The sequence below is a fragment of the Vulpes vulpes genome, chromosome 4 (genome assembly GCF_048418805.1).
Source record: "Vulpes vulpes isolate BD-2025 chromosome 4, VulVul3, whole genome shotgun sequence".
Classification (NCBI taxonomy): Eukaryota; Metazoa; Chordata; class Mammalia; order Carnivora; family Canidae; genus Vulpes; species Vulpes vulpes.
Genome location: NC_132783.1, coordinates 103,164,794 through 103,178,950, shown reverse-complemented (window position 1 = coordinate 103,178,950; position 14,157 = coordinate 103,164,794). Strand labels below are relative to the sequence as shown.

The 14,157-nt window shown below is 39.9% G+C and overlaps 1 protein-coding gene across 25 annotated transcripts in view; it reads left to right on the top strand.

Moving 5' to 3' along the window:
* Positions 1 to 14,157, top strand: part of TENM2 (teneurin transmembrane protein 2) — a 3,534,961-nt gene that overhangs the window by 2,605,535 nt on the left and 915,269 nt on the right. For all 25 annotated transcript variants that reach the window (XM_072756643.1, XM_072756655.1, XM_072756648.1 and 22 more), the window contains one exon: positions 837 to 1,136. In XM_072756643.1, the coding sequence (XP_072612744.1) occupies positions 911 to 1,136 (226 nt within the window). In that variant the 5' untranslated portion in view covers positions 837 to 910. The remainder of the gene's footprint in view (positions 1 to 836; positions 1,137 to 14,157) is intronic.

Here is a 14,157-nt window from a genome sequence, read left to right as displayed (position 1 = left end):
GGAGCTCTCTGGTCACCAGTTCATATGTTAAAGAGGTTCTTTCCCATCAGTTTACCTACTGCATTCAGTACTCTTCCTCATTTTTCTTTTCAGCAGTGGATATCCCAGCAATGAAGGGATGGGCAGGCTTAGATTGATGATCAGGTGGTTGTGCCAGTGAGACCTCTTCTGAGGAAGATCTCCTGTTGGTAGGTGATTAAGGGAGGGAGTCACCAGGCCTGTTCAAGACACCACCAATCTGTAAAGGAAAGAAAACTGATTGGGAGTTTGCTAAAGGTTCATTAAAGAAATTGGAGGAGGATTCTTTGCATGTCAAGAATAGCTTATGTTACTATTCTCCAGACCCAGTTGGGCAATTTTATAATAGTCAGATGTGACTTAGTACCATTACAAAGCTTCAGTAGCATATATGTATGCCTCCGTACACCTTTCTTTTATTTTTGTTTATTTAATTTGATATTTGTTGATCCCAACTTCTCTATAGCAAAAAGAGAATGCAATTAAAGATGGGCGAAATCAGTTTTGCTTTGAACTGCTTCATAGTAAAATCTTACATTAGTGACAGACTTATGTCATCCGTATACATACAGGAAAATCAAAAGATGGGTTAGTTTACTATTTTTTTTTAAATCTATTAACTGGACAAAAAATTAATTTACTGTATCCAGTTCTGTCTTGGCTGCCTGTTTAAGTATACATTAAGCATTTGCAAAAGAGATTGTGTGCTACTGACCAAATTTCCTTTTTATGTTTTTATCTGAGTCAGAGCACGAGTCAGACCAGAAGGCAGCATTTCTTATAATCACCGTCTTGTTCTCTTCCTTTGATGTTTTTAGGTGGCAGAGTGACAAGTGCCGAAACTCAGGCCTCACCTTTCTGACATCGTCAGCTTTCTGCCAGACCCGGAATAATGGATGTAAAGGACAGGCGACACCGCTCTCTGACCAGGGGGCGGTGTGGCAAGGAGTGCCGCTACACCAGTTCCTCCCTGGACAGTGAAGACTGCCGCGTGCCCACGCAGAAGTCCTACAGCTCCAGTGAGACTCTGAAGGCCTATGACCACGACAGCAGAATGCACTATGGAAACCGAGTCACAGACCTCGTTCACCGGGAGTCAGATGAGTTTCCCAGACAAGGTAGGTAGAGCTGACCCCGCTGACTTGCTCCGAGCTGCCTTACATTCTTGACTTGCACTGTTGCGCGTCGATCACTGAGGTTGGTAAAAACTGGAAGCAAAGCCTGTCGGTATCATCCCCCCTTTAGAGTCTAGTTTCAGAAAACAATCCTTTTATTGACCTGTAGCAGAAGCCTGTGGGAATTACAGAAGTGCCTCTTTTGTCCCAGACACTGAATTCCTTGACAATTTGGTGGTTGCTTTGGAGCCCCACAATGGTAGGTTTTGATAGATGTAAGGTACAGCAAACCTTTTGGCGTTGTAAGGGGTATTTCTGAGACCGTTATGAATCCCTGTCCTGAGGAACACAAAATTATCTGTGGCTTTTAAACTGTTTTTCTTGAATCCCACATATAAGCCTGCAAGAGCTGGAATTTCTACTGTTTTACACATCGAGCTTCTCAGTTAGATTCTCTTTGAACAAATGGCATATTGATTAAAACCTATTTGAACCTCCCCTATCCTGTGCAATATATAATTTTTTTTCCTTCTCAGATGTGGTGTTAATTTTGAGTTATGCATTGGTCCTTTTGTGTTTCAGAGCATAGGTGAGCTGATGTATGTTATTACCCAATTCCACAGATATAATTCTCCCTGCCACTTTCACCAAAAGTTATTTTCCTCTCAGTATTTTGATTTCTTTGGGGTGGAGAATATTTTTCTCAAGCACTAACAGTTGGCACTCTCTTCATATCCAATATCCATGAGGAGGTTTGTTATCACTTGTCAAGGGTTGCTGTAAATGTATGGACATATAGGCTAAAGCAAAAACAGTGCTGAAAGGCAGTATGGTGAGGTTGACTCACCAGCCCATGTCCTGTGCTTCATGTACCAGCCTTGCCATGTGTGATTTACATTAACAGCTTAGCAAAATTACAAGTGAATGAACAAAAATACAGTGACTGCATCGGGAATGGTCACTCTGCCACTGCCAAGTTCCAGGCCCTGCCTGCTAGGTTATTGCATCATTTGTTCATAACATTGATCCTTGATTTCTTGTTTCATGTTCCTGTCAGTGAATGTTGCAACTAATTTAATTCCTCGTGAGATGCTTTAGCTTGTGTCTTGATCCTTTCCTGCTGCTATAACAAAATATCTTAAACTGGTGGCTTATAAATGATGGACGTTTATTTCGTAGAGTTTTGGAGACTGAGAAGTCCAAGATAAATGTACTAGCCAGTTAGTGTCCTGGTTCATTGACAGCTGTCTTTCCCTGTGTCCTCACATAGCTGAGGAAGGAGGGAGTGTTCTCTGGGTCTTCTTTTATAATTAAATCCATTCATGATGAGTCTACTGTCATGACTCAGTCATCTCCCAAAAGTACCACCTCCAAATACCATTGGGGATTAGGCTTCAATATAAATTTTTTTAGGGGTGTGGGGTTGTCACATTCAATTGATAGGAGCTTAGAATTCCATTCCTGTTGGGAAACCACACATATATATTCTCTCTCTCTCTCTCTCTCTCTCTCTCTATATATATATATATATATATATATATATATATACACACACACACACACACACACATATACACACACACACACACACACACAAATCTGTAGTCCAGTGTTCGTTCTTAAAAAAACAAAAAAACAAACATGTTTTCATATGCCCCCAGTTAGCCTAGCTCCAGTTTTTAGATTTCAGAGAATATTTAAGTAAATCAGCAGAGAAATAGTTAAAATTCTATTTCCACTGCAACCATAGACCCTTGCAGGATACAATTTATATTTAATCTACACTCTCATTTTCTGAGTTATCATCATGTAAATAAAACACACTTCAAACAAGGGGAGGGGTTGCTTGAAAATTGCTCTGTATCAGATGTCTTTGATCTGTGAGTAACTTCAACAAATGTTTTACTTCACTAAGTTCTCTCCTGACCCCTAAGTGCATGAATGGGAATTGGAAAAAAAATATGAAGAATCACAGCTTAATTAATTAAGGGACTGTTTAAATTTTCAATGTACAACATTAGGACACTTGTTATTTCCAGGAGTATCACTAATATAAGACTCAAATATTTTGAAAGGTGATGCACGTTCAGTATTGTTGAAAGCCTTTCAGGTTCTGCTATATTTTTGGTTTTATTTACGGTGTTGCTGCACACATTTTTGTTTCTTATGATTCTGTGCTGAAATGTAGACCTTTCTGCCTAAGTCTCATTAAAGGTGCAGCCCGGTTTCTGGATCATTGTGCACTGAGCTATAGATCCCAGATTATTGTTGAATTGTGGATTGTCCTGTCACCTTTTCCCTTATTAATATTTACATAAAATGAAACCCAATGCTGGGGATTTTATGTTCAAATATACCTTTATTCTTCCTGTTTAATCTTGTTCCTCTCCATTGATAATAATGGAAGTTGCTTGGCCATATCAAACTCATCGCTCTGCAATTAACAATTCACACATGCCGTGTGTTGTTACTGAGCCCATATTTGTTTGTGTAATGTGTTTGCATGAATTAAAAACTGCAGGCCAAAAGTAGAAATGAAAAGGCATGGAAAGTATTTGCATATGCAAGTGCAGTTCCTTCTGAAGACATCTATGAATTTATGCATGAAAATGTAGTCAGAGTCTGAGTGGATCTACTTTGATGGGTTCTAAAATTGAACTCAGGAAGTAAATAAGCACATATTTAAGGAGAGGAAGAACAGGAGATACAATCTGGCAAGCATCATAGTCAATGTGAGACTTAGCCACTACAGAGAGGGTTAAAATAAATTTTACTCTCAGGAATAACAATAATTTTTAAATGTCACGCATTTCCCATTTTATTTTCTTATTCATGAAATCAAAGAGCAGGATCATCTCAGAACTTATTAGCCTAGAGGTACATTAGCAAGGATCATAGCGGGATCATCTCCTGTGGTATTCTTATTTAAAACCCAAGACACTGATCATAAAACAAACATGCTTCTCACATTCAAGCAAGTTTGGCAAACACAGTTGGATGACTCTCCAGATGCTCAGAGTGGAAAAGAATTGCCAACTACTAAAAGTGATGTGGGGCCAGGGTCAGACCTGTCTGGTTCCCCTGCAAAGTATCTTTAGGTATCAAATGTGAGAACCTGCCAGGTCCCAGCAGGAGAGGTAGGCTCGGTGTTCCCATGAGGAGCTAATGGAAGTTCCCATCAAATTATACCTTCTTTGCTTGCTTTTAACACAGGATCAGCCTCTGCTCCTAAGAAGAGACAATGCAAATTACCTGTCTGGCCTCTATTATGCTGGATCCTCCTGGTGTGAAGGGAGAAGATTGCTGACCTTAGGTCTGTGGCCATTGGAGTAATTAGTAATTAGTAAATGACTAATTCTGCCCTGAATAGCATCCTAGTGGTCTGAGAGTTAAGGCATCTGACAAAAGTGACCAGGGGTCTGATCCCTGGTCACACCCGGCCTCACTCTAACCTGTGAAATATATGCCACTTTGAATAATGAAGGTCAGCCAAGTGCCCAGGCAGATTGTATGAGCTTGTTTGTTGGAACCCTGAAGTTAGGGTGTAGAGCAGCGTGATGCACAAGACATTCCCCCATGGCTTGGGAGCCTCAAGTTAGACTTGAACTCTGCTTCTGCATATTTATGTGCAGGTCTACATTCTGTGCTTCACTGGGATCAGTACACCATTTTCAGATGTATCAAACAAGGATGACAAGAATGACCAAAGAAGAATGGCTAACATTCAATGAGCACTTTCTATATCAGGCGTCAGTCTAAGCATTTTATTTATATTAACTCAGGGAAACATTCACGACAGTGCTGTGAGATGGGTTCTGTTATTATCTTCTTTTTGCTAGATAAGGAAACTGAGGCACAGAGAGGTTAAAGAAATCATTCCAAAAGTCACAAATGTAGGAATTGGTAAAGAGAGATTTTAAATCCAGGAGGTTGGATTCAAGAGCTGGGCCTTGAACTTGAAGTACTGTGTTGGATCACCTCCCAAGTAAATAAACAAAAACAAGCCATTAAAGCCTAAGTCAAAGGCTATGAAGTTTAATTTGTGAGTCTTTTTAAGTATCAACAGCTTTAAACCTTCCTTACCGTAGGAACTACAGTTGCTATCTTGAATGTACAATGTGTACTACTGCCAGCACCGTGGATCTCTATTCCTCTGCTCACGCATTCGCCTCCATTCCACAACTGTCCTAGACTCCCTGCAGGCCTCTCTGCCTACAGTAGCTCTCCTCCAACCACCACTGTAGGAAAAAGTTCCTGCTGTCAGAACGTGCGCCAGGCTGTCAGCACTGATTCTTTGCCCTCCCCGGTAGTCATCACCTTTTCGCACAACCTCTCAACCTGGAACACTAGCCAAGAAAGGTGTTGCTATCTAAATGATATTGCTCAGGTAAGCAGAACTGACTGGTTTCTGTGCTAGGCAAGGCCCAGTGGGCCAGAGAGTTCAGCCAGGCTTCTCATGCCTCAAAAAGCCCTTCTTTCCAGTTAGTACTGCAGGTCTCCTGAGAGAGGGCCAAGATTGAATTCTTTCTCTGCACCTCAGGCTGTCTCTTTGGGTCAAGGTTGAAGAGAGAATTGGGAGAAGATTGGATTTTTGAAAATATGCTTGCATTGGTTCTCTCAATCAGTTCTAGCACAGAAATATCTTTCACCGGCCCCTTGATGCACTTAAAAAAATACATAAGGACATACACACATACACATTTTAGGCTAGGTGTGATTTTGGTATTTCATAAGCCAGTTTTCACTCTTGTGATCTTTAAACTAATTGGGGCAATGTTTTACTATGTCTAACCTGGTGTAGCATACATTTAACCTGTGTTAATGCTAGGGACTCATGAAGAACTGCTAACAGGCTAACGTGTTAACTGTAGTCATTCAATCAGTGTGCATAAGAATTGTTGAAATACTGTGGAAATCTATGAGCATTTCTGCCTATACCAGTGTCTTAAAACAGTTCTTTCACCACTGTACCCAAAGCAACAGTTAGAAAGATTCTGTTGTGAAAACTCCAGCCCTTTACCCACGAAGAACATTTTTAAGTTTTAGTGAAGTTCGAAAGTTTGTCAGGTCAGCATTCATTGTCTTCTTGCTGGCTAACTTGAATTCTTCTTGCTTCATATGAGAGGCATATAGGAGAGCAGTTTAGAATGCAGACCCAAAGTTAAACTGCCTGTACCCCAGTACTGATATATTCCATTATTGAGAGCTTGATCAAATCCTAGAACATAGACCCACTATATCTCATTTTTTTCCCTCTGCAAAAGTTCCCACATTATCGTTATTGGGGTCATTTTTTTTATGATTATGCATTTATCATGGTATGCATGCTATCTTTCTTTTAATAAGTCATGAATAAATGCTAGTGGTTATCAGATTGTCATTTTAATTAGGTTACCAATAAAAGTGGTCATCATCTGCTTTCTACCTCTCTTAATATTGTGTGCAAGAGAAATATTTTTTCCTTGCCCTCGTCTCTTATGACTTGCAAAAATTTCTGACATCTTCAAATCCAGAATTTTTCTTCCAGTTGTTGGTAAAGTGTGATTGACTTCCTATGCACCATACCTTTTGGTACCAAAGATGAACATAACTCACACATTATTTCCCTATTTTTAGAAAAGAATGAAAGATACCATCTAACAACTGTCAGCTGATGCCAACAGACTGTAACAGAGTTGCTAGTCAAACAACTTTACAAGAAAAAAAGAAAAAAAGATTAGAAAAAATCTCTAAGGTAGTGTCATTGGATACAAACATTTTTAAAGGTGTGCATTCTATGGCATATAAATAAATGTGAATATTAGGGCTGGGTTTAATTAAGGGAAGATTTTGTCCTTATAAACTCTAGAGAAAATCCATTCTCATCACTCTATGGATAATAATTAGGAGTCCTTGTCACTTAGTGATTCAGTCTTCTCTGGATTTTCTTTGTTGTATTATTCACTGCCCTTCTGGTATTAAACCTATGTTGTTTAAAATAAAATCTCTGTGTCTGTCCAATTATTACCCTTTAAGTAATTACCTAATGTCAATTTGGCTTCCTACTTTGCATCTAACTTTCTCTGAATTGTATTTCTTTTTTTTGCTCTTTTTTCTGTGGTACTTCTCCATTTTCACCCTTAGCCCTCTGCTCTTCTTTTCCATGGCACTCTCATAACAGTCCAGTTCCTATAACTTCAACATTCACTGTGCCTACTTTTCAAGACTTTTTTCAGTTACAAATGAAAGTGAGATAATATTCCAACTGAAATGAACTTATACAGAAAGTGTGATGCTTTGTCTTCCATCACTGGAGAATCTAACAATGCATCTGGGCTTATACATACCATCTCTCATTCTCTGTACCTGGCTTTATTCTTTGAAGAGACTATTTGAAGATGTCTGTTGATAATCCTACTCTCATATTCTCTGCCCTCCATAACATTGTTGGAAAGGGTCAGATCCAGATAGGCCTGGCAGGGGGTACACACTGATGCCTCCATCACTTTGACTTTACTTGGCCATGCCTTTGACTTAGGCCTACTCTGTGCTTGGAGATGACTTATGGTGAGTGCCTCCTAAACTGGATGGAATGAATTCCTTACCAGAAAGAAAGGTTATGGTATCAGAAGTGGAGAAGGAATACTGACTGGCTTCATAAAAGGGGGTCCCAACTCTGCTGATACTCAAGTCTAACATGAATGGTCTTTCCAAGCTCCATTTCTACTTTTCTAACTGCTCCTGGAGTATGTCTTCTTTAATAGTCCAGTAGAAAACTTGTCATTTCCTCAAAATCTGTTTCCATTTTTTATATCCTAGCTTTGGGGAACTGGTATCACAACTCTTACATTTTGGTCTTCCAAGAAGACTCTGTCTTTTTTTAATATTGTGTTCACCAAATCATGACAGTTGTATTTTCTTAATTTATCTTTTGTCCAAATCTCTTATTCCATGGGAAACTTCTAACATTTCAAGACTGGACAACTATTTCACCATTTAAATTGCCTCCTTCCCTTAGTCCTTCCCCTGGCATTCCTTTTTTTTTTTTTTTTTGTATCATCAATGGTATTGAATTTCTGAAACACTGCCCTATTTTTGCCCCTTCACTCAAATTAATTCAAATATGTTTTTGAGCACCCATGAAGCAACTCTAAGTTATGGGGTATAGCAATGAATAAGGCAAACACAGTCTGTAACCACATGCAGTTGGTGATCCTAAAAAGGAAAGATCTAATAGATATATAATTAGGTATATCTGATAAACACCAAAAAGAGAAAATACCCTGTGGTTCTGGAGAGGAATCTACCCCAGAATTGTGCATTAGGAATGCCAGATATTATGACATCCTTTCATACACTTGAAGGATGAGGAGTTGGGGGATTAGATGGGCAACAAGAAGTTTTCAGGCAAAAGATACCATATGTGCAAAGGGCCAGAGATGACAAAGCTTGGTTGTTGCAAGAATCTACAAGAAGTTCAAGTTAGCTGAATGTGGAGTGGGGACAAATGAGCTAGAGTGGTAGCGTGAAAGTGGGTCATGATGTCCTTTAGGGAGATAACGCTACCTTCAGTTTATGGAACATATTACAGGGAGACAAGATGCTCAGTGAGGAAGATTAGGAGAGCATGTTCCATCCAGGCAAGGGAGTTTGGTAGTCTGACCTGGGATGATGAAGATGTTTTGAAAAATGTTGTTGAGCCACAGAGATCATTGACTTTTTAGGACACTGTGGAAGTGGAGGCAGACATTGTTCTGGGAATCTTGGGCATTGACTGCTTTGTCCTTTTGTAAAGAGTATTTTACCTTTCTGATGTTGAGTTTACTTAAAGAGATAGGAAAGGTCAATACTTGTATATAAGCCCTTAAATGGAAGTGCATAGATTGTTAGTTCAAGTTCTCCTGGAATGGTGACATACTGCTGAGTATTAGTAGCATTGTTCCAAGAGTTTGGATTTTTTTTCCCCTCAATATTGTTAGGTTCCTGACTATATAAAGAGTAGCATCAGCAACAGAGCATCTTGTATGGATTCAGAGCAAGAAAAATACAGAAAAAAGATTTCATCACTCCTTTCCTGTGTGACCACAGTACCTTGTTCATTCTCTATCATTGGCTTAATAAAGCAAAGACCAAGTATGTGTGTGTATGTGTGGGGAGGGTGGGTATGTTTGTGTGCAAATGAGTCTGTGTTGTATTCCTGCCAATAGGTAACTTATCTAGCAAAGCTAAGGATGTTTAGAATATCAAGTCAAGGGATCCCTGGGTGGCTCAGAGGTTTAGTGCCTGCCTTCTGGCACTCACATACTCCAGGGCCTTGGAGTCCCAGGTCGATCCCACGTCAGGCTCCCTGCATGGAGCCTGCTTCTTCCTTTGTCTGTGTCTCTGCCTCTCTCTCTCTCTCTCTCTCTCTCTCTGTGTGTGTCTCATGAATAAATAAATAAAATCTTAAAAAAAAAAGAATATCAGGTCAATACTTTGTGGCAACTGATAGGAAAAACAAGGTAAGGGAGAGAAGATTCAAGGACTGAAGTTTCTGGTTATGGAAACTGTCTAAATGTTAGTGCCAGTCACTTGGGTTTGGAACAGAGGATGAGCTGGTTTGTAGGTTAAGATAGTATGTGTAACTGTGGACCCTTTGAGTTGGAGGTGCCCTTAGGCCATGCACATGTAGATATCTAATAGGCAGTCAAAAATACAACTCTGAAATACTGCTGAGAGATTTGAGCTAGATAGAGATTTAGGAGTTGACAGCTAATAATTTCATGGGACTCAGTGTGATTATCCAGGAAAAATGTACAAGGAAAAGAAATAAGAGGTTCAGATGGGAACACAGGTAATCAATGGACAGGAAAAAGAAGAAATTCTTGTAAAGAGAGTTGGGAAAACAACAACAGCAAGAACTTCCATTGTAGGCTCTACTCAGTCCAAACTTGACTTTGTATTCCAGGCATAAATAAATAAAACAGGACTAGCTTTATTTCCCACTCCCCTACTCAGAGGTGGCCTCCTTTTTATCCCTTAAATCAGAGGTCACAAAGTTAATGCACACAGGCATACTTAGCCCCTAGATATGCTTAGTTCGGCTTACAGATTGCTTTAGAAATTTTGAATGGAGTGCCTGTAGCCAGTCCATTCACATTCCAGTTTGCCACAGGCCACATCTCTTGCTTTTTGTCTTCTACCAGTAATCTCTTCAGTCATTGACTTTATATACCCAGCCCCTGAAGGCCATAGCAATAGCAAAAAGAGCATGTACCTTCCTCTGCCCATTTCTTCTTTGTAGAATACATATCTGCCTATTCCAAATCCCTCCTTCCCACAAGGCTGAACGTACAAACCACCTCTTTGGTGAAACCTCAGCCTTCTGAACTCTGGTGGCCCTTTATGAGTTGTTATTGTTACTATTATCCTCAGTATGAGTGACTCAGCAGACAGCTCATGTGGATTCTGACTCTTGTGAACAGGGAGATAAACAAAATTCTTTGCAGTTTTGTGCTGTGACTCACGGTTGCAACTCCAAGAGAATTTATTCTGTTTAGTGGCTTGTTTCCTGTTCCAAGAAGACGAATGTAAAGCATGGCTCAGAAAAGGAACTTAGAACATGTGGGCTGTGTGTCTGTCCAGCATGATGATATTAAGTCCCACCTCGTGAAATGCCAGCCTGCAAGAGTTGTCTGCAGCACACTTTGACACTCACATACTGCAGTGCAATAACATTTGCTTTTTGCGAGTATTGGTGGTTCCCTTTTGGCTTTTCCACGCTGGTGCCACAGATTGTGGTTGTGCCTCTGTAGGGACCTACTGTGTCATATGTGTAGGAGGCCTTGGGTGCAATGTGATATGTGACAGGATATAATTCCAACTGGGAGCTTTGGAGAAGCTGCTCTGAGAGCTGGAGTAATTGCCAATGTCGGGCTCACCATGCCTTACACTGTGCGTCCAGGAGGGGCGCTGCCCCACCCACTGATGAATCATCCTACTGATATTATCAAAGGAGACATTACATTTTCAGCGTCGTGTTTTAGGTTTATAATTTAATTTTCAGGTCTGGCAATTCCAGAAGCATCCCTAGGGATGCAGGAAGAGGAGGGGGCTGGTGTGTACCCGAAATGAATTCATGTTCATTTCTTGAGCACCTTAATTGGCATGCATATCTCACAAGCCCTCTCTCTCTGCTGCAGCCAAACTCCCTTGCACCAAGTTACTCAATATTCCTTCTGCACTGGCTGCTTTCCTTTCCACTCAACCTCAAGTCAGATCTACTTTCGTAATAAATCTCTGCTGGGAGCCATCAGAACAAATACTGAGTGTGCGCAAAGATATTAAAAATAAGTGCAACACAGACTTATTTAATAAGGTCCAACAGTCTCTTATATAATATCTGGAATATTTTCCCAAAGTTACTATGAGCATTATGTTTGCTGCATTTTCTCCGAGATAGAAAGATCTTTTGGGGAATTAAAACAAAAACAAAAACAAAAACAACACATAAAAAAAAAAAAAGAAAGAAAGAAAAAGAAAAAGACACAGAGAAAATCGGATGAGCTCTGTTATATTCTCGGCTGAACCTGTTATTCTCCTTCCTTTTCAGGTCTTTTTCTTTGGCCAGAGCCACAAAATGTGAAGCTTCTCTTTGTTCACCCTGATTTATGAATAGTAGGCATTGGGCAGTTGCTGTCCCAGTGGGATGCATTTTATTTTAAAAATAGTTTGAAGCACTTTCTTTTAAATCCCCCCACATCTGCTGCCACCTTGACTGTATAATACATGCTTCTCAGTTCGTCCTTGTACAGGTAAAGTCCGTTTCACGTATGGGAATTAAAACACTGAATTTACCTGTAGCACTTTGAACAAAAATGTTGAATTTATTTAGAGAGGAATACCAGTGGGTTAAATATGTTTCTATGGATCTGTTTGCTGGAACATTGACAGAAGGGAAAAATATTACTTTCATGTCAAAAAAAAAGAAAAAGAAGAAAGAAAAAGAAACAAAGAAAGAAAGAAAAGAAAGGAAAGGAAAGAAAAGAAAGAAAGAAAAGAAGAAAAGAAAAGAAAAGAAAAAAGAAAAGAAAAGAAAAGAAAAGAAAAGAAAAGAAAAGAAAAGAAAAGAAAAGAAAAGAAAAAAGAATGAATCCAGGCATCTGCAGGGTGACTATCCAGAGCCCAAACAAATTCCTCCCAGAATGACTGCAAATTTGGGTGACACTGTCAATTTTGCCTTGGGTTCAAATTCTTGTTAGTTCACAGTGACAATTTAGTTAATGCTCACATTCTGACCCCCTTTTGTATGTGTAGCAAAAGCCCTGCCTGGAGATGACCCACTTAACACTTTCTGCTTCACAAACCCAGAGACTGAACAGCCAGGTAGGCTATGGAAAGTGCTGAGTTGTCTGAGCTGAGCAGTGAGGGGACAGCGAATATGGCCACAGCCCCATGCCATTCTTGTCCCTCTACTTATTAGGCCACTCATTAGAGTTTTCTGGGAAGTTTTGAAAAGTCCCTGTGCCCCAAACCTGCTTAGGACTAATTAAGTCTGAATCACTGGAAGGTTGGACTAAGGCATCAATATTTTTATACATACATCTCAAAGGATTGAGTATAACTGGACAAACTCTGGAGAATATAACCATCTCTTTGGTAACAGCCTTTCAAACATACAGGACCTCATGCTTAGCATCATGACTTGGAATCTTCCTTTTCACTCAAAAGCCCATGATTCTAGTTTTAATAGACAATTCCTCATTCCTAGAGAGTTTTGCTTAATAAATACCATGTAGCTGGGAACACTGTGAATATTATAGTATTTCCAAGCCAACACCTGTGTATCAGGTGTTACAGGGTTGTTTCTTGGTTGGAGGGTCCACTTCTTTGTTCTGAGTCAGAAGAAGCAAGTAGACTGATTCTTTTAGCACTCCTGCTTCTTATCTTGCATTCTGCTAGACATTAAAAGTGAGGATTTAATTTGAGCATCTGGCTTGGAATATAACACGTAATCAATTAATTATATCCATTGATCTAACATCTTCAACATCAAAGCAATAATGATGAATTGAAACCTACTGTTGGAAGGAATACAATCAAATTATATTTATTTTGAAAGATGAAGCCAGTGAGGAAAGATAGTGTTAATAGTAAGTCCCTGCTTGCTTTTCACTGTGAATATTTATTAAGTCTAGGAATAGTTCAAGTCAGGGCAAAAAGTCCAATATTCATAGGAGAAGGCAGGTAAGATCAAGGAATGAAACAAGCTGCGTTTTCAACTATGTGTCATGGTGGAGACTGTCCCAGGTTGGATTATGCATGTCTAGGCAGTGCCTCACATCTCTGATGATTTGGAGCCTGTAGAGAATTCAAGTCTAGTGTTCTATATCTCACAACTTATCAAGAAAATGAGAAATCTGGATTTTTTTTAAATAAAATCCTCAGGTTTTAAATGTTGCTGTAATGTACTCTTGGAGCTATTTAAGTAAGCTCTGCACAACATGCTGGCCTGTTTTCCTGCCCTGGAATTTTTAGACAATAAGGTGGCAAATTCCCTTACGGATGAGGACAATCAAGTGTGAACAATCCCAGAATCAGCACTTGTGAGGCCACCTTGACCAGTGGGTTCAGAAGCCAGTAGATAGGAAGCTCATGACATCTGTTCCTCTCCTTCATCCTGAGAAGCACAGCCTAAGGCTCCTTGGAAGGTCCCAGTACCATCATCACGAGGCACCCCCAGCAGAGGCCAACTCTGTCACACATCCTTATTTTGGCTCTTCCTTCTGGCCTGTCTTTTCACCCTGGCCCTTACTCCTGCTCCTCTGAATCACAAATAAAGTACTTATTCACAAGAATTCTTCTCAGCCTCTGCTTTCAGGGCAATGTGGGTTAAGACCTCTGGCAGCTGAATCATTTTGAGATACACTGTGTTGGCCAAAGGAAGACTGTCAATCTGGGAGATTTAGTTCCTTAAAGATGCCAGCATAGGACTTCATGGTTGGGAATTGATTGATTTAAAAAGAAGACACTGAGCTTGTGTTACAGATATGGCTTGGTATTTACT